The 19,464-nt window shown below is 39.4% G+C and overlaps 2 protein-coding genes across 3 annotated transcripts; both read right to left on the bottom strand.

The window, feature by feature from the left end:
- Nucleotides 1–654: 654 nt before the first annotated feature.
- On the bottom strand, nt 655–10,678 carry mpnd (MPN domain containing). 2 transcript variants are annotated; one of them, XM_061737639.1, is made up of 13 exons: nt 10,449–10,678; nt 9,030–9,232; nt 7,828–8,049; nt 6,642–6,741; nt 6,484–6,562; nt 6,303–6,399; nt 5,625–5,697; nt 5,458–5,534; nt 3,920–4,088; nt 2,598–2,668; nt 2,395–2,484; nt 2,201–2,293; nt 655–2,111 (listed from the first exon to the last, which is right to left on the bottom strand). In XM_061737639.1, the coding sequence occupies exons 1-13, from the start codon at nt 10,450–10,452 to the stop codon at nt 2,025–2,027; spliced, it is 1,365 nt and encodes a 454-aa protein (XP_061593623.1). In that variant the 5' UTR covers nt 10,453–10,678; the 3' UTR covers nt 655–2,024. The 2 variants fall into 2 exon arrangements, with proteins under 2 accessions (XP_061593623.1, XP_061593624.1); XM_061737640.1 differs by having other exon boundaries at nt 6,484–6,538.
- A 3,496-nt stretch (nt 10,679–14,174) lies between these two features.
- Nucleotides 14,175–19,220, bottom strand: LOC133458749 (galectin-3-binding protein A-like). The gene is made up of 6 exons (XM_061738952.1): nt 18,840–19,220; nt 16,605–16,680; nt 16,132–16,323; nt 15,880–16,011; nt 15,530–15,782; nt 14,175–15,434 (listed from the first exon to the last, which is right to left on the bottom strand). The coding sequence occupies exons 1-6, from the start codon at nt 19,218–19,220 to the stop codon at nt 14,423–14,425; spliced, it is 2,046 nt and encodes a 681-aa protein (XP_061594936.1). The 3' UTR covers nt 14,175–14,422.
- Nucleotides 19,221–19,464: the final 244 nt, after the last annotated feature.

Below are 19,464 nucleotides of genomic sequence, written 5' to 3'. Positions count from 1 at the left end.
AGGGCAATAGGAGGTGCTACGTGGATTGCACTGTATCTAGAGAAATGCCCAACTTTGCTTTGTTTTTGTGCCTTTGCAAAAGAACAGAGGGAAAGTATCCCAACTAATACAGAAACCAAACATAATGCAAAATGTCATAAATGGTGAAGAATCTTTTTTTTTTTTTTCTTCACAAGCTGTTGCCACTTGTGTGTTTTGGTGAGTGCATGTGTGCACACTGCTGCACAGCGATGACACTACAGGCAGTTTACTGGACATGCTCCACTAACGCGAGTTTTAAAAATAGAACACCAGTGGGTATGGTGGTCTTTTTTTCTTTTTAATTCATGTTAAAAAATAACAAAAGTAATCGCATTTCTTTTCTCAAAGGGCTATGTATTTTTTTAGCAGTCTTAAATTCTCCTTTTAAAGAACATTAAATCATTGTCTCTGTAACATTATTTTTATATACAAAACCTTTGAGTTAATCTTTGCATGTAGTCTTATGTTAAACTCTCTAAGTATATATTGTAGATTTAAGTTGCCTTTTAATTTTTTTTATGAAAAATGAATTAAACTACATTTTCTTTTATCACTGTATTTGTAAGTGCTTCCTTTTCCCCTATTTTCCCAATTCTTTAAATAAAAACAAAAAAAATGCAAAAATTGCGTGAAAGTGTTTCATTTTATTAATCTAACTCTGGAGAAAACTGCAAATAAAAGATTGTTGTTTTTTTTTCATTCATGCATTTACATGTATATTTGTAGACTGAAGTGAACAAATGACAGTCATGTTTTAACAGTTCCAGTGAATATTTTAATGCTTTGTGGATCATCAATCAGCAGGCTTAAGGCATCGCTCTGTCAACACATATTCACACAATTAGTAATAAATACAGTACAGGTCAAGAGGAAGCAGATATGTCCTAAACAACGGGACTTGACAGTAGATGAGCACATTCACATCACTGCGTGCAGTACACACACGGGCACACACCTGTTTCGTTGGGCAAGTGGATTTAGTTGCACCACAACCTTTGAATATGACTTATAAAACAAACGAACATTGTAGGGTACATTTTAGGTCAAATACATCTTTGCATACATTGATGTTATAGTATATTTTGCCCTATTTGCCCCTCCTCCTCCTCCTCCTCCTCCTCCTCACAGTGATGTGAAGGCAGTTAAGGAACATCAACAGTGTCCATATCTGGCAGTATCTAACACGACCGCCATATACTGTCCCAGATAGGCACATAGGTCCAAATGGTAGGAAGCCATCTAGATCAGCTGGTCTCTAACCTATAAAAAGCCTCTGAATACAAATCAGCCATAACATCAGGATTACCCACTGAAGACTAGGATCCTCCTCATGTCACGACAACAGCTCTAAAATAGTGAAGGTATGGACACAAACGTTTTGAAGTGTCCTGGAGTGTCTGGAACCAGGATGTTGGTTTGTGGGTTGTCTGGTGGGACCTCTGTGGGTTGGGTTTGCTTCTAAAAGTTGTCATCAAATCCCATCAGGTCGATATCTGGGACGTTTGGAAGCATCAGACTCTCTGCCCACTGTTGTCTCGCTGCAGGAGGCCGCAGCTGTTTGGTAATGCTGTTATCAGGTGTAGGTGTGAAAGGTCTGCAAAATTGCTTGGATAGATGTGAAAAAAACATCCATGGGAATTATAAAGTACAGAAGATGTCATTTTATCAGTTTGAGCAGTATTACTCACTTTTGCCTGTCACTGGTGTCTATCATGGCTCATAAGTGTATAGTGTCCAGTAAAAAAAAAAAAGTTTTTCTTCTACTTTCTTTGAGTGCTACACTTAATCTGTATGTCTCTGTTGATAAATAAAATAAAACCTCCAAGAGCAGCTGCCGTTGCAGATTTGGCACCTACTGTAATCACTGAAGAGTATTTAACTCGTGCAAGTATAAATCGAAAACTAGAGATGCATCTATATGTTTTTCAAGCAGATTTGACATTGTGCACCTGTCAAACCAGCACTGCAGGTAAGGTGCTTGAAATGGATCATTGTTAATGCACTCAGTGTATGTTGCTCAGCTGACTGTAGACATGCTCCAAGATCTGAGAGTAGGCCTGGTCTTTAGGGGCGTGGCAACTCAAAGAGCCCTGTGGTGGAAGATAAGTTATTTCAAAGTTAGCCAGTATCTGTTACAAGTATACTGTCAGCAGGACATGTTGTTTTAAACTCGTCCTACCTTGATCTTGTCCATAATGGTCGTGTCAGGGCACCAATACTGGTTGAACTGGACCAGATCAGGAGCTGTCCTGTAGTAGTCGACCAGCAGAATCTGATGGGATAATATATTTATATGTAAATGTAATATAATACATTTTTAAAAATGTATCTCAGATTTTTTCTTCTGTAGTTTTTAAACAGCAGCATCGGTACCATCTCATTAAGAACATCACTGGTGAGGAAGTTGTCCTGTACATAAGTCACCTCCACAGCCACGGGGATGCCGTAGTCATTAGGCCGTTGCTGCAGAGCAAAATGTTGAGAATCAACATATTCATAGGCAACCGATTTAGATGCATCCAAATGAATAAGTACAAAAGACAAACATGAGCTGTATAATACGTTTGTGTCCTCACCTCCGGTGGTGGCACCACCCAGAACGGAGTTATGGTTGATGCAACTCCTTGGTTTCCGTGGTAATAAGGACCTGAAAAAGTTGCAGAGATTAAAACCCTGCCTGACCCCAGAGTCCATGACCGTGGTGATGCTTTCATGTGACGTGTCAAAGTATTGGAGTACAAATCATTTGTTATTTATAAACTGTCTTATAGAGACATGAATTACAATGTAGCAAGAATGTCGTTAGCATTCTGAGCCTCTGGGTTGTAGTGTTTGAACAATGTTTGATCCTTCGCTGCAGTAGAAGTTATTTTGCCACACATATTAACCCTCATTACAGTACTTTTTTGTTTGTCTACATATGCAGCTGAAAAAACATTAACAGTGAAAATAACCATTTAAAACAACTTCTGTTTCCTCCTCATTTCACATATTTCCTACTGGTGAACAAAACAAAAGCCTCCCCAGTGGAAATGACCCTGCAGGTCTATTGTTCCAGCAGCAACAAAGCGCTTTCATAACCACATTTCTTTATGAGCATATTTAAAACTAAAATGTCGGACTCTGTGGGAATGTTCTTTCACTTGTTTTAAGATCAGCAGGAATTCATAAATCGGCTTTAAGAACCACAGTGGTTCACCATTTAGAAAGGTAAGAAAAGCCAATCATTTATCATCCTCTGTATTAGGGCTGGGCGATATATCGAGATTTTAATATATATCGATATATTTTCAAACGTAAAAAAAACTATTTTTTTTTTTTTTTTATGATTTTGATATAGCTTATTTTGTGACAAATTGACTTGAATGTTTTATTTGAGATTTGCACAAATGTTTTGTTATTTGCACAACTGTCAACCTCTGGAAAAGTCTGCCTGTTACTGTCTACATTGTATTAATTGCTCAGTGTATTTTAATTTAATTGTTGTGCAACAAAGGGATATTTGTTTTATTTTATTCAAGAAGCATTTTTATTCTATATATGCAGGCAGTTTATTTTTATTTCATTTGTTTTATACATGTTGATATTGTGCAGACCTCTGTTAATAAAGGAACCTGTGTGACATTTGGCACGAGGCTTTGTATTAAAACTGACTGTTTTTTTAAGGGTTTGCCTCAGAAAAAAATGAAGCTAACAGAGATGCTATGCTATAATGCTTTGGGGGAAACCCCAATTATAGCACAGAAAAAATATCGATATATATCGAGTATCGCCATTCAGCTAGAAAATATCGAGATATGACTTTTGGTCCATATCGCCCAGCCCTACAATTTAGCATGCATCAGATCAAGAATCAGTCCTGGTATCGCGCCACGGGGCATCTCCAGCAGACACTGACCACAGATGATGCCCAGACAGGGCTGGAAGCCGTTGTTTGAGCCTTGCAGCCTAAGCTGATGGTCCATCTGGGAGTCGATGTCCTGCAGCGACGGCAGGGCCGGACCCCTCGGGTGACTGTGGTACCAGCCCACCAACGACAGGCCACGCATGAACAGGTTCTGACAGATCTGCAACAGATAAAACATGAATACTGACTTGATGAAATCCTGGTAATGTTCTATGAAGAACATTAATAAGGTTTAAAAACTGCAACTATTCTAATCATTCAACATTTGTTCAAGGAGGGATCATAGTCGTCAGAAATACAGTTTAGCTTTTAGATGCATGTCCCAGCTATAAAAGTTGTATAGTTTTTTTGTATTTTTCTGTTTGGTGTACTCAGGTGGTATAATGGTTGGATGCTTGCTGATATTTACAATGACCTTGTGGTCTAATGTGCATTAAACATTATACAGCTGCATCGTAGAAAACAACCAAATATGACAGTATAAGGACAAAATAACATCAAAGAAAATGACAATGACAATGTACATGTTCTGTTGTGTTTTGTGAAAGGCTGTTTCCAAAAAAACAAGTGCTTGGTTTCGTTATTGATTTTTGTTTTGGGGCTATCCTTGCGTCTATCATAAAAAATTCTAGCTTCGCTAAGAAATGCATACTTTTACTTTGGAAAGATGATTCCCCTCCAACTTTCAAGTTTCTTTTGGATCAAATTTCAGTTTTTTTACCATTGGAAAAATTTACTTTGGAAAAATACAACCGTGGTCATATTTTTCAAGAATTTTGGTTTCCATTATTTTCAAAACTGGAGAATTTTTCCAAGGGGGACTAATGAGTATCTCTATTTTAGAACTTGTGCCTTATATGTATGTATGTATGGATATATATATATATATATATATATATATATATATATATATATATATATATATATATATATATATATATATATATATATATATATATATATATATATAGTTTGATATCGCTGTTGCTGCCATGATATATATATATATATATATATATATTTTTTTTTTAATATTTATTTGATTTTGTTCTCCCTTAATGTATGTTTTTTTTTTTTTTTTTTTTTCCCTAGGGTAATTATGGGGAGGGTGGGAATGTGGGTGGAATAGAAATCGTGAATGTGAAGATGTGAATTGTGTGCAATCTTTGTTGCCTCTAGAGTAGCCCTGTGCTTGGCATAATATTTCATACACACACAGACTGAGAAATTAAAAGAGGAGAATACCTGCAGATTATAAACCAATTCCGCTTTTTGTGCATTTCGTAAACGGGCTCTGCTACAACACACATCTCATTCATTTGAGCCCCCAGGCACATGTAAGATGACAATTCATCATTATAATGTTGTAGATAGGTCATGGAAAAGAATAATATGGCTCCTCTATGTGATGTATGATGACAAGAACTGGCTCCGGGGACGACCTTGTATGGTTGTCTCTCTCCTTATGTCTCCTGAAACAGACATGCACACTCTCCCTGCAGACTGCAGATTAACTGTTCACGCGTTACCTCCTCCTCGACAGCAGAAGCCGAGTCTCTGTCTCCCAGCCTGGTCCGACAGGGGAAGGCCCTCAATACTGTCAGCACTGGAATAAATCAAACCCGAGGAAGATGAGGATGAATTCAGAAGCAGTGTGATTTTCTGGCACTTATTTCTATGTTATAAACATACTCACGCTGTGTATTCGTATCCCATCGTCCTCCAAGATATCCCACCACTTCACTGGTGGTCAAGTGACAATGGAAGTCCTTTACAGGCCAAAATAACATACGGTAACTGTGTCAATTCATATTTCACATTTAAGACAAGCTAGGGCTGGGCGATATATAGAGATTTTAATATATATCGATATATTTTCAAACGCGATATGGTACAAGACAATATCGTTTATATCGATTTTAAAAAAAAATGTTTTTATGATTTTGATATAGCTTATTTTGTGACAAATTGACTACATTGTATTAATTGCACAGTGTATTTTAATTTAATTGTTATGCAGGAAAGGGATATTTGTTTTATTTTATTCAAGAAGCATTTTTATTCTATATATGCAGGCAGTTTATTTTTATTTCATTTGTTTTATACATTTTGATATTGTGTAGACCTCTGTTAACAAAGGAACCGGTGTGACATTTGGCACGAGGCTTTGTATTAAAACTGACTGTTTTTTTAAGGGTTTGCCTCAGAAAAAAATGAAGCTAACAGAGATGCTATGCTATAATGCTTTGGGGGAAACCCCAATTATGGCACAGAAAAAATATCGATATATATCGAGTATCGCCATTCAGCTAGAAAATATCGAGATATGACTTTAGGTCCATATCGCCCAGCCCTAAGACAAGCTAACACTTACCATTAGAAGCAGCACATTACTGGAGACGGCGACGTTGAAAGGCTGGAATCTGTTGATAGCTGAGAAGGCTGATAACTCCACTAGTGTGTGTGGATCTCTGGGGATACAAGGTCACAGCTGTAGGTCACGCCGTCATTCAGCCCGTACGTGAAATGATGGAGGTGCTGGAGGAAACTGGTACCTGGCAGCATCCCTGGTGCCCAGGGTGCAATATCTGACAGGAATCCTCTCTCTGTCTGCTCTCCGGGAAATCATTACATCTGCAAGTGAGCAAAGATGAAACTAAACAAGCAGGAAGAGAAGCGAAGACCAGCGAAGAGAAGAGAACCAAAACCAAACCGTGTAATCCGGGTTTGTTGTTCTTGTTTTTCTCATCTGCCTGCACAGCTGTCTTCCCTTCCTCCTCATCCTCGTCGTCGTCTTCCTCACTCACCAGGCTCTGACAGGAAACCGTACGATGTTATAAACACCATTTCGCAATGAACTTTTGATTCAAAAAGTAATGCTGTCTACATCCACTTTGAAGCACATTCTGATCTCTGAATTACTTAAAGGGGACCTATTGTGGCATCTAATACCTATTTTAAACAGGCCTTGAATGTCTTAAAAACAAGCTTTTGATTTTTTTGCTAAATAAATGAGAAATTCAGCCTCTGAGCCATGTCTTTATCTTCCCATTCTCTAACCTCATTATCTATGCAGGATTCTGAGTGGGCGGGGCTATGATAATGAGGGACTGTGCTGATTGGCTGCCTGAATGACGCGATACACCGCTACGAATAAATGTCGGAAGCTCCGGCCGGCGGAGTTAGTTGTGGGCGTTAGGGCTGGGCGATTTTGGACAAAAATAAAATCACGATTTTTTTCTCTGAAAACAAAAAAGATTTTCGATTTCGATTTCGATTTTTTTGGTAAAACTACAAAAGACAATGGAATAAATTGTTTCAAATATTTTATCTTTGTTTTTAAAGAAAAATAGCAAACAAATTTCCCTATTGGGAATGAAGTGCAATTGAAAGAAACTGTAAATCCTCCTTGAGTTTAGTAAAGTGACAACATTTACAATTTTCTTGACCAAACAAAGATGACTAGACGAGCTCTGTCTGTAATGCAGCCAGCTGCAAAAAAGGAAAATCCATTTTCCGATTTTCCTTTTTTTAACATCGTCTTGATTAATAAATCCGATTTAGATTTAAAATCGATTAATCGCACAGCCCTAGTGGGCGTGGTTTCACGCATCAGAGGCCATCCGATGCAAATTGCATTTTGGTTACGTAACGACAGGAGCAGAATCTGAACGGCTCGTAGATCCACATCACACTGGACGATCATCCGGGCGGCTGTACAGACACTGCAGAATTTGGTTGCTTTCCTCCTTCTCTGAGTTGGCAGGCTGAGGGGAGACCACTTTATATATGTTAAAGCAAAAAAAAACGTGTTTTTCATAATAGGTCCCCTTTAAGATTTGATATGTATTTCTTGATATTTGCACCAAAAACAAGGGTCCCCCAGTCTGTCATCTCACCATGTCTGCGCTGGGCTGATACTTGTGCAGCCAGGTGGTTTTGTACTGGACCAGCTTCTGTCCCCGGTAGCGCACAGACGCCCAACCACAGCCCGACTTCTTGGCCGGGTTGACCAGGCGCTTGCAGTGCGTCGCCCAGGCACTGGGGGAGTTGAAGATCTGCCCCGTCTCCACCCATCGGATTTTCCCGTCATTCAACAAGTCTCCTATAAAGTTCTTACCCTGATGGAGCAGAGGAGCAGAGGAAAGGTAAGCTAAAAGATAGATAGATAGATTTATTATAGTACCCTTGGGTAAATTTGGTTCATAGTGAGTGCTTCGTCATACAATCTAAAAACCACACACTCAACAACACAGGGTAATATAAAGTTTGGCTAAAAGAACAAAGAACAAGAAGGACGGCCCCAAGATAAGAATAAAGATAAGTTAAAACATCAGTAGATAAAAACACTAAAATATTAAAACCAAGTAAAAGGATAAAAAAATTGCCTTTTCATAAAAACAAGATAAAGGAAACAATACAAAACATAAATACAAAGTTATGTTGCAGTTCCATCACTTATTAATGGCACTGATGGCTGCTGGTACAAAGCTGTTTTTGTAACGTTTAGTTTTACAAGCAGGAACCATGAACCTCCGACCTGATGGAGCAGCTGAAACTCACATTTAAGAGGGTGGGAGTTGTCTTTTAAAATCGAGCCAGCTCTCCTCTGTAACTGTTTAGTATACAGGGAGTCTGGCTGAAGCTGAGACTCACCAATCAGCTCCACCATTTCACGATTTGGTTTAAACAGGTTTTGTTTTTAAGGGACACATTTCCAAACCATGAAGCAAGACAGAAAGATAAAACTGATTCTATAAAAGCATGATAAAACAAGATCAGCATGGTCCTGGCAATGTTAAAAGTAGACAGTTTTCTCAGACAAAACAGGCGCTGGCGTCCCTTTTTGTACACAGCTTGACAGTTTGCCTCAAAGTTCAGTTTGTTGTTAATGGCCCGGTTTCCCAGATCAGTTAAGTAGTTCTTAACAGCGAAAGACTTCTTTCAAACCTTCTTAAGGAGCCTGTGAAAGAAGTCTTTCGCTGTTAAGAGCTACTTAACTGATCTGGGAAACCAGGCCAATGACAGTTCCCAGATATTTATATGTGCTGACACACAATGGATGCCAGGATTCCCATCCCGATGTGGAGTGTCTTATTACCAGGTAGTGGATGGCCAACACCCCGTCCCCGGGCTCCACCAGGCCGTCCTTGAGCAGCACTCTCAAGGTGATGCCCCTGCGGGTCAGCAGGGAGCCCCGGCCGGAGCTGGACCGCAGATCCGCCTCCTCTCCTCCACTCAGCTCCTCCTCATCCTCCTCACCTGCATCCTCCACCACCTGAGGAGAGCTGGGGGGCTCCGAGCCTGAACACACACACACACAAACACTCAAAACCTGCTGTGTGGGGGTCAATGTGAATGGAAACAAAATCCTGGCTTGTTATAAATCATATACTACTTATCATTTCACATCTGCTTTTGTTAAACAGGCTCATTCATATCAAAGTTTCAATGAGGCTTTAACTCAATGTCCCTTTTTTTTGTAATGAGAGTGACTTTCAAGTAAAAGCTCAAAAGAAATGGCAGCCAGCATCGTTTATAAGTGCACTGTGCTGCAGTGGCGTCAATTCAGTGGAAGCTAAGGTATGGCAAGGTTACGAGTCACAGAACTTAACTAGAGTATCAATCAACACGTCCAGCAAATACTCATCACAGAAGTCTGCTATGTAGCTTATCTGTGTGGTCAAGAAAATGTGAACTTTTTCAAATGCAGTCTCACTCACTGCAAAAACTCAAAATCTTACCAGGAATATTTGTCTTATTTCTAGTTAAAATGTCTCATTTTTAGTCAAAAATCTCATTACACTTAAAACAAGAGCCATCACCAGAAAAATAACTTATTTGACCATTTTCACCTGTTTCAAGTAAATTTTCACTTGAAATAAGTAAAAAAAATCTGCCAGTGGGACAAGATTTATCTTCTCATTACAAGCAAAGAAATCTTGTTCCACTGGCAGATGTTCCTACTTATTTTAAATGAGAATCTACTTGAAACAGGTGAAAAGGGTTGTTTTTGAGTCTTGTCTTAAATGTAATGAGATTTCTTTTGACATTTTAACTAGAAATAAGACAAATATTCTTGTTAAGATTGTGAGTTTTTGCAGTGTATAATAACTAGTGAAATCGATCATGTTCTGATTTGCATTTGTAGTTATTCTATATGTATTAGGTAATAGAATAATCAATACAAATAGACACAGAGTAATTCCATAAATGTATTTAAAAAACAAACATTTACATTTTCCCTTGAAGCCAAGGTGTAGCGGCTGCCATACCTTGCCATACCCAATTGATGCCCCTGCTGTGCTGCAAAGATAGCAGTCCTGTCACAGCTGAAGTCTTCCCAGGAGGCCAAAAGCAGCCTAAACATCATCTGAGCTGCTATGTAATGAATGAAGACGAAGCTGCGCTGGCCTTTGTTTCCACCTCCGCAAGACGAGGCCTGCGTGCTGCTTCCCCCTCTCACTTGATTTCCCCTCACAATCATGATGAAAGCCCCCCTTTCCATTATTCTTCTCACCCATATCTCTGGCAGCGACGCTGAAATCCAGCGCGGAGCCGCCTGCGCGTCCCGGACGGTCGAGGCTGGAGCTCCGGGCGGGGGGGGCGGCTTTGGCAACGGACACTTCCCCGACACCAGCTCCGGCTATTATTCAAAAACAAACCCCCAGAAATGAAGGCGTCTGTGGCTGCGCGGTGTCGTTTCCTTGTTGTGTTGCTTTAATGTCAGCTCCCCTCCCCTTTCAGCCCTGCCTCCGCCGTCCTGGGTGTCACTGCGTGTTCTGGTGAAGGACGGTTTATGGTTCCGCGTTACACCGACGCAGAACCTACGCCAGGGGTATTCTAGATCAGTGGTTCCCAAACTTTCTGTGCCCAAGGCACACCAAAGGACAAATAAAAATTTCAAGGCACACCTATTGTGCAAAATAGCCTTATAACACGTGTTATCACTAATATCATCTGTTTATCTGTTAAGTTTATTATTTACTAATGCCAAATAAGATATGACAAAGACAACTATTCTACTCATGAAATATGTATTAACAAAATACTTCACAAAAATATTTAAACTTTATCAAATTGGGCTTCATCAAACACACCCATTTCAGGAGGATTTTTTAAAATAGTTTTTAGATAAAGAGTTTGCCTCTGTATTATGGAATGAGTGCATTCAAAGTAGTATATAGTAAATTAAAATAATTATTTTTGTCTAGTTGTATACTATATTGCAGTAGGCTATGGTTGTCACAAAATCCCACGGCACACTTGGACTTGCCTCAAGGCACACCAGTGTGCCGCGGCACACAGTTTGGGAACCACTGTTCTAGATTCGGCCGGGGGCCACATCTGCAAAAGGACTGTATGGAGATGGCCGCACAATTTGAAAATGTGGGGGTTTTCAAAATGTATTTTGCACTCAAAGACGAAAACTTATGTAAATATAATACATTTGTATTATACATTTGAATATATCTAGTTTACATATGAATGATGTATTAATTGTCTCCAGATTTAGTAATTGTGAATGTTAATAATATTCAGATAAAGAAATATTATTTTGAATGCAAGTTCATTTTGAAACCATGCATTGTGCAAACTTAATGAAATTGATATTGACCTACTTTTTTTTTTTTTTTTTTTTTCAACAAACACCCCCTTTTTTGAAATATGACCAGGGGCCACATAAAAGCTCCTGGCGGGCCGCATGTGGCCCGCGGGCCGCCAATTGAATATCCCTGACCTCCGCCGTAGGGTACGAGGAGACGCGCACCGTACGCCGTAGGCTGCGCCGTCGATTTAACGCGGAACCATAAATCAGGCTCGAGCGCGGCTGCCGCTCACCATCAACCCTCCCCGCATCGATTAAAACCACCAAACTGGGATCGCGGATAAACACCTCCGAAAATGCAAATGACGTAACGATACATCTGCTTTTTCCTCCGGGGAAAAAAACAAAACAAAACAAAAAATATCAAGTGTTATGACAGATTAAAAGTGCGTCCACGAGATAGTTGGTTGGCGCCTGAGTGTTCTGAACACTTCACAGTAGTAGAGATTAGGACTGGTGCGGGGGGAGAGTACGACCTTGACCCGTCACACTCTGAATTCATGTTGTGGGTTTTCTTCCCCGAGATGTGTTTAGCTTTCTTTATCTCCGGAAGAAAGTCATTTGGGGGGAGGCAGCAGCCTCTGGAGGGCAGCAAACCTCCAGCAGCGGCTCCCCCGCGTCCCCTTACCCCCACCTGCTGGCAAGAGAGCGTGTCGAGAGTTTCAGGATTTACCTAACTTTGCTCCTATTCCTATTCCTGACACCTCATGTAAATATTTGTTATTTCTTTCTATGTAATAGTCATATATAAATGTGGATAAAATGTATGCTGCTCTCTAAACACCTGGAAATGATGGCCAACCATTCATTCATCCATTATATATACCCATTTTTTCCTAATCAGGGTCATCAGAATCACAATCAGAATCATGTTTATTTGGCCAAGTCAGGTCAAACAAGACAGGGAATTTGACTTATTTTCGGTCACTGCACGGTAAATAGACAAATGACAGCTTTTATATATACAAATATATAAATACAAATATATATATTATATTATATTATATTATATATTATATATATATTTCATATATACAAAAAAAAGGTAGGTAATTGAAATGTGCATTGTTACAGCTATAGTGGTTATTATTATTATTATTATTATTATTATTATTATTAGTTACTATTATTATTATTATTATTATTATTATTGTTGTTATTATTATTATTATTATTATTATCATTATTATTATTATTATTATTATTATTATTACTATTATTATTATTATTATTATTATTATTGTTATTGTTATTATTATTATTATTATTATTATTGTTATTATTATTATTATTATTATTATTATTATCATTATTATTATTATTATTATCATTAGTATTACTATTATTATTATTATTATCATTATTATCATTATTATTATTATTATTATCATTATTATTATTATTATTATTATTATCATCATTATTATCATTATTATTATTATTATTATTATTATTATTATTATTATTATTATTATTATTATTATTATTATTATTACTATTACTGCACAGTGATTGATTACTCCAAGACTCTATGTGATGAGAGTTCATCAGAGCAACAGCTTGGGGGAAGAAACTGCCTCTGTGTCTGGAGGTTTTGGCGTACAGAGCTCTGTAGTGCCGTCCGGAGGGCAGGAGTTCAGACAGACTGTGTCTTGGGTGTGAGGGGTCTGCAGAGATGCTACCAGACATGTGGGTCTGCTGGAGTCTATTCCAGCTTTCCTCAAAGGGTTGCTGGACAAACCCCTAAGTGAGGTCACCCGTGGTGGTTTTGAAACATCTTGTTCTTAGTGACTGCAGGCCACTGTGTTGTAAATGGGTGAAACCAACAGGCCAGGGACCAGGCCAGCTGGAACACACCTACCTTATGTCAGTCAACGTTAACCATGGCTCTCAGTTCCATGCAGTTGAGCATTTTCAGTGGAAAAACACTTTTTTAAATGTTGTTTCGATGCCGCAATCAGTGGAAACCACCAAGCCGCCATGCTAACCAGTTCACTTCAATAATGTTTGAATTAACCCCTGAAGGGAAATTATATGTTGGGCCGACGGTCCGTGATTTAGCCTCTTTAAAGAGTTGTGATTGTATGTTATTGCTGTGGACAGGGAGAATTCCTGTGTTGCGGTCTATGAGTCGCTGTGTAGTGACTGTATTGTTCAGACTGGTCCCTTATGTTTTCATTTTACGAGGCATCCTTCTCTGCACAATCAGGTCCAGAGGCTGTTTATTCACTTTTTGTTTTTTTCAAAGCACTGGCTCTGATGCTGCTGTCCCAGGGGATTACCTCAGATGAGATTGCACTGTCCACATGTTCAGCTGGAAGGTTTCTGGTTCAAATCCTTGCAGTGTCCTTTTCTTGTGGAGTTTTCATGTTCTCCCCCTCCTTCTCTACGAATACACGCAGAAGGAAATAGCACCGCTCCAGAAGATTCATGGATACCTTTCTGTTGTCATGACCTTTTTATTTTTTAGCTGATTACCAAAATATACCAAGCTGAATTTAATTGAACTTGGTGGAAAGTGTATGTATGTCTAAAGGAAGAACCCAGGCTATTTTTGGTGCAGGCAGAGTTCGCTTTAATTTCAATTGGAAAATCCCATACAAGCATTCAAATGTAATGTTTACCTTTTACCGCAGATGGTAACATAAACCGATTAACACCAGTGAAACACTTTTATTTCACTCATTATCTAAAAAGCACAGATAAAATAAGATAAGTCCAAGACAGCCGTCAAAAACACAATCACCTGAAAAAAGAAGAAAGAATACACTGCACAGTTCTTGTGATCCTGTGTAGATCGTAGGTTTTTATAAGTGAGAGGATTACAGATATCACCCCTAATATGCTGCACTTCAATTGCTGAGGTTTTTTTTAAGATGCTGAAACTAATCTGTTGAGTAGTGAGGACACACTACTACTTGGAAGGAAAACATATTCCTGTTGCATGAATACTTCTGTTCTGCAATGTTTGGAAACAAAAAAAAGCTGTCATTATCATCAAATTCTTCAACATGGGACACATACCTCCCTTCACAAATAAGGACCAGCTTATTTCTGTAACGAATGCGCGCCTCCGTCTCACTGGGTAAACTATTCTGCTTTTCTTGAATCTTTAAGCTAACTGCTGGTAAAGAAGGACAAGTCACGTATTCTCTTGTGCAGTCTTCAGTACTGACAAAGACGATTGTTTTCCAGCTCACGGTGTGAAAAGCAAAGTAGGCACTGTTGTGAACGGGTGTTTGGAAATCAGAGGTCAGGCCGCTGATGTAGACACCAGAACGGTTGTAACCGCTGATCACCTGAGTTCTGAACGTGAAGCTCCATGGTCTGCCGGTGTAAATCCTGGGTGTGTAGACGTCCTGCTCCTCTGTCATGTTACCGAGCAGCATGCTGATAGGCAGAGCGTTGAACTGAAACCCCTGCAACTTGCTGGTTTGGTACTGTGAGCCATCAAGGTTGTATAAGTCTTCAGCTGATATCATGGGGAAGCGCACAAGCTTCAAAAGGGTGCCGGGAATAGTTGTGTTTCCCTGTGCTGCCGCCCATTTCTCCAATCCATGCAAAATGACGGTTTCATTACGCACCACGAGGTCTGAGCGGGACAGAAGAACTTTGACCAGATGGAAAGGTAAACCGGTCCACGCTGGGGAGTGGATCAGCGCCTCACAGTTCCACGCCAGGAACTGAAGACAGGTTTCTTGCAAAGTCTCGTTATTTACAAGGACTGCATACTGATAAAAAGAGACCTGACTCTGGAAAGTGGGGTCCTCTGGGAGAAAAAATCTGAAAATATTTCCAATGTCTTCCTGAAGTTCTGTCAGGCCCCACTCTGAAGCCATGTTCAGAATGCAAAGAGCAGAGGCTACTGTGATTTGAATCTCTCTCGTGTAGACGTACCTGAAATAATGGCACTTGTATTAGATATATAGAGATATGCTCAGTTATGAGGTTATGTTTACATGCAAATAGTTTGAAGTCTGAAGTTACTTTACCTGACCAATGTGCTGGCATGTTGAACGCACTCAGAAGCACAGCTAATGTTGAGGCTACGCAAATCTGGCTGTGAAGCTTTGAGGTTTGCATTAAGAGAAAATATGAGCCTGTGAGCACAAACTGTTTCCACGGTCTCGTTGTCCACCATCACTGAAATGATCAAGTCACAGTCGCGTCCACTGTCAAACAAGTCCCCCAGCTGAGAAGGGAGGCTTGCATCTTTGCCCAAAACGTACTCACGGCTGTTAGACCCTGGTACGGATTGAGATCATTATGTGTTGGGAGAAAAATGTGACATCTGTACATCAGTGGTGGATAGATATTTCCTTTATGACTTTGGTTGCCTCACCTTTTTCACATCTAACGCCTGCATCTTCACCGTGGCCGCAGTTATGGATGCCCCATCCAGGAAAAAAGCACTGGGGCAGGGCTGCTTCTGTTCCACTGCAACCCAAATCATCCATCCAGATGGTACCATCCCCTAACAAAATGTTTATTGGAAAATTAAAATAATGCAAAATAGCAACAATAGAGACAATTTACTATATAAAATTGTACTGGACTCTCTTCAGTTTCAGACAGTATGATCAGAGTTTATTACCCTGTCCAAACGCAGCAGATTCTGGAGCTTCCCTTGCCTCCGGGTAATTAAGTTGTTGACACACTACATGAGCGTCTTGTAAGTCCCAGCTGTCATCGCACACAGTCCCCCAAACTCCATCATGAAAGATCTCCACACGGCCTTCTGAATCCTCTTGTCCTCCCACCAGCCTGATAAAACCTTCCTCATGACCTTGAAAAAAGATCACCGTTAAGTGAAGTCATCACACTGTCCAAAGACCCCAGCAAAATACTGGTCATTCTCATAAAACAGACTTATGTTGGGGTTTATTAAAAAGGCAATATCAGCATTCAAGAGAGTCAAACCATGCATGAATCATCATTGCAACATCTTGGACAAATACAATCTATTAAGCTTCGACAACTTCTGCAAATTCTCATACAGTTGTCTAATGTATAAAACCCTACATGGCCTGGCACCACCTTGCCTCCAGGAATTTTTAAAATACCGACAGTCGCGGTCACTCGAGCAGTGTCCAACAGAGTCGTAGAGGTTCCGTTCAGAAAAACTGCTTTTAGCCATAACACACTATCCATAAAGGGTAGTGCGTTATGGAATTCTATACCTGTACACATAAGGGAATGCCCCTCTTTAACAACTTTTAAAAACCAGATAAAAATGTGGCTCAGAGGTCAAAAAATGTGTACACACACCTAATGTGTGCTTGGGTCTCCTCCTACCTACTAACTTTTTTTATCATTCTCATTTTACTAATTGTACTTGTCTTTGTTTCTGTTTTCTTTTTCTTATTGCATTTTTATCTTCTCTGCTTTTAACACCTCACCTGCCTATATTAGACTACCGATGGAAACTAGCCTTGTGCTACAATCTGGCACATTTACATATGTATATATGTTCATCAATGTGCATTGTCCTGAGAACAAAATAAAGTAAAGTAAAGAATAACAAGAACCACAAATGTTCCTCTCATGGCAAACTCTGATAACATAACTTTATATCTTACATGCAGTATATGCTTTATACCATCCTGTTTGATGGGATAAAGTGTAAAACACTGGCAAAGATGGGACATTTATTACACCTAAAATAACAGTATCATAGCATCATACATAAATTACAACCAGATTACTCACCAGTGGAAAAACAGATGCTCAGTAGAAGTATGCAAAGAAGTATTCATTGGAGCAACAGCTTTGGAAAAAAAAAGAGGAAAAACAGTGAAGTTGTTATATTCAAAGATAATATCCCTGGATCAGTTTTCTGGACACAAATAACCAGTCTTTCATGTTTCTTTACTCCCAACCACTCACAGATTTTTTTTAAACATGTGTAAGTATATATATATATATATATATATATATATACACAAAAATACATTCATGATACAAATATGGGTAACATTATGAGCATATACTGTACCTGTAGTACTAACTTTCCTTTTGTTCTCAAGTTTTTTTTCTTTCTCATCAATCAAATATTGTGCAAAACATTAGTAATCTACCTTTATCTGGTAGAAATAAGAATTGACTCACCTTAACACAAGTTATCAAAAGGTGAACTCAGCATGTGTCTGTGGGGAAGAAAATGAAACCTAATCTGACAAATCTGCACAGTTTACTGTGGCTCACAATAGGTTGTGATTTCCCATAAAAAAAATCCCCCCCCCCCCCCCCCCCCCCCCCCCCACCCAAGAAAAAAAAGAGAGATTTGGCGGCACATCCACTCCAACAGGAAGCCATGATTGGCTCTTGCTTCCCTTTGAGTAAACAGGAGGAGTTCCAGTTTCTATTCCCAACCCAAAAACATGCCTGTCAGGTGAAGTGGTGATTGTAAGTTGGCCACATGAGCAAGTGTGGTTGTGTGTGCTTGTTTGTGTAAGTGTTCCTGCTATGGACTGGTGACCTGTCCAGGTGTAACACTCCAGTAGACAGCCATGAACCTGAACAGAGGGAAGGTTTAGATAATGTATATATATATATATATATATATATATATATATATATATATATATATATATATATATATAATATATATATATATATATAGTCACGTGTATACAATACATATATGCAGGGCTGAGTGATATTATAATGATAATATAGAATATCTTTATTTACATAAGAATTAATACTGGAAGTACAGCAATAGCAAAATATTTACATTAATGTTAAAATACAATATTTTCTCTTTTCGTTAAAGTTATTCCACATTGGGATAAGATTTTGTAAAAGTCAAGTGCTGACGATGATAATCTAAATAAGGGTTAGGATAACATAAATCTACGACTTCCTCCTAATCCTTTACATGTTTTGGTTGCCTGTGAGGCTTGTTGATTTGCTTATATATATATATATATATATATATATATATATATATATATATATATATATATATATATATATATATATATATATATATATATATATATATATATATATATATATATATATATACATATATATATATATACAAAACTTAAAATACATAAAATACAAAACTTAAAATACATAAAACAGGATATTCAGTGTTTGCGTTGCTAGGCAACGTGCAGTTTGTTTACGTAAACCAGGCCTGCGATATAACCGATATCTAAATGGAAAACGAAGCTCGTAAAAAAATGCTTCTTTTTTAATGAAGTTCTACTATTAAAGTGTAATAACATGCAAGTTTTGCGCCCCCATTTGCCACCTAACTAGTTCTCTGTTATTTGTGTAAAGTTGCTGTACTGGAGAGACGGAGGGAGACATGGAGGGAGACATGGAGGGAGACACGGAGGGAGACATGGAGGGAGACACGGAGGGAGACATGGAGGGAGAAATGGAGGGAGACATGGAGGGAGACATGGAGGGAGACATGGAGAGAGACATGGAGGGAGACATGGAGAGAGACATGGAGGGAGACACGGAGGGAGACACGGAGGGAGACACGGAGGGAGACATGGAGAGAGACATGGAGGGAGACACGGAGGGAGACATGGAGAGAGACATGGAGGGAGACACGGAGGGAGACACGGAGGGAGACACGGAGGGAGACACGGAGGGAGACATGGAGAGAGACATGGAGGGAGACACGGAGGGAGACACGGAGGGAGACATGGAGGGAGACATGGAGGGAGACATGGAGGGAGACATGGAGGGAGAAATGGAGGGAGACATGGAGGGAGACATGGAGGGAGACACGGAGGGAGACACGGAGGGAGACATGGAGGGAGACATGGAGGGAGACATGGAGGGAGAAATGGAGGGAGACATGGAGGGAGACATGGAGGGAGACATGGAGAGAGACATGGAGGGAGACACGGAGGGAGACATGGAGAGAGACATGGAGGGAGACACGGAGGGAGACATGGAG

The sequence above is a fragment of the Cololabis saira genome, chromosome 13 (genome assembly GCF_033807715.1).
Source record: "Cololabis saira isolate AMF1-May2022 chromosome 13, fColSai1.1, whole genome shotgun sequence".
Classification (NCBI taxonomy): Eukaryota; Metazoa; Chordata; class Actinopteri; order Beloniformes; family Belonidae; genus Cololabis; species Cololabis saira.
This window is presented reverse-complemented; position numbering and strand designations above follow the sequence as displayed.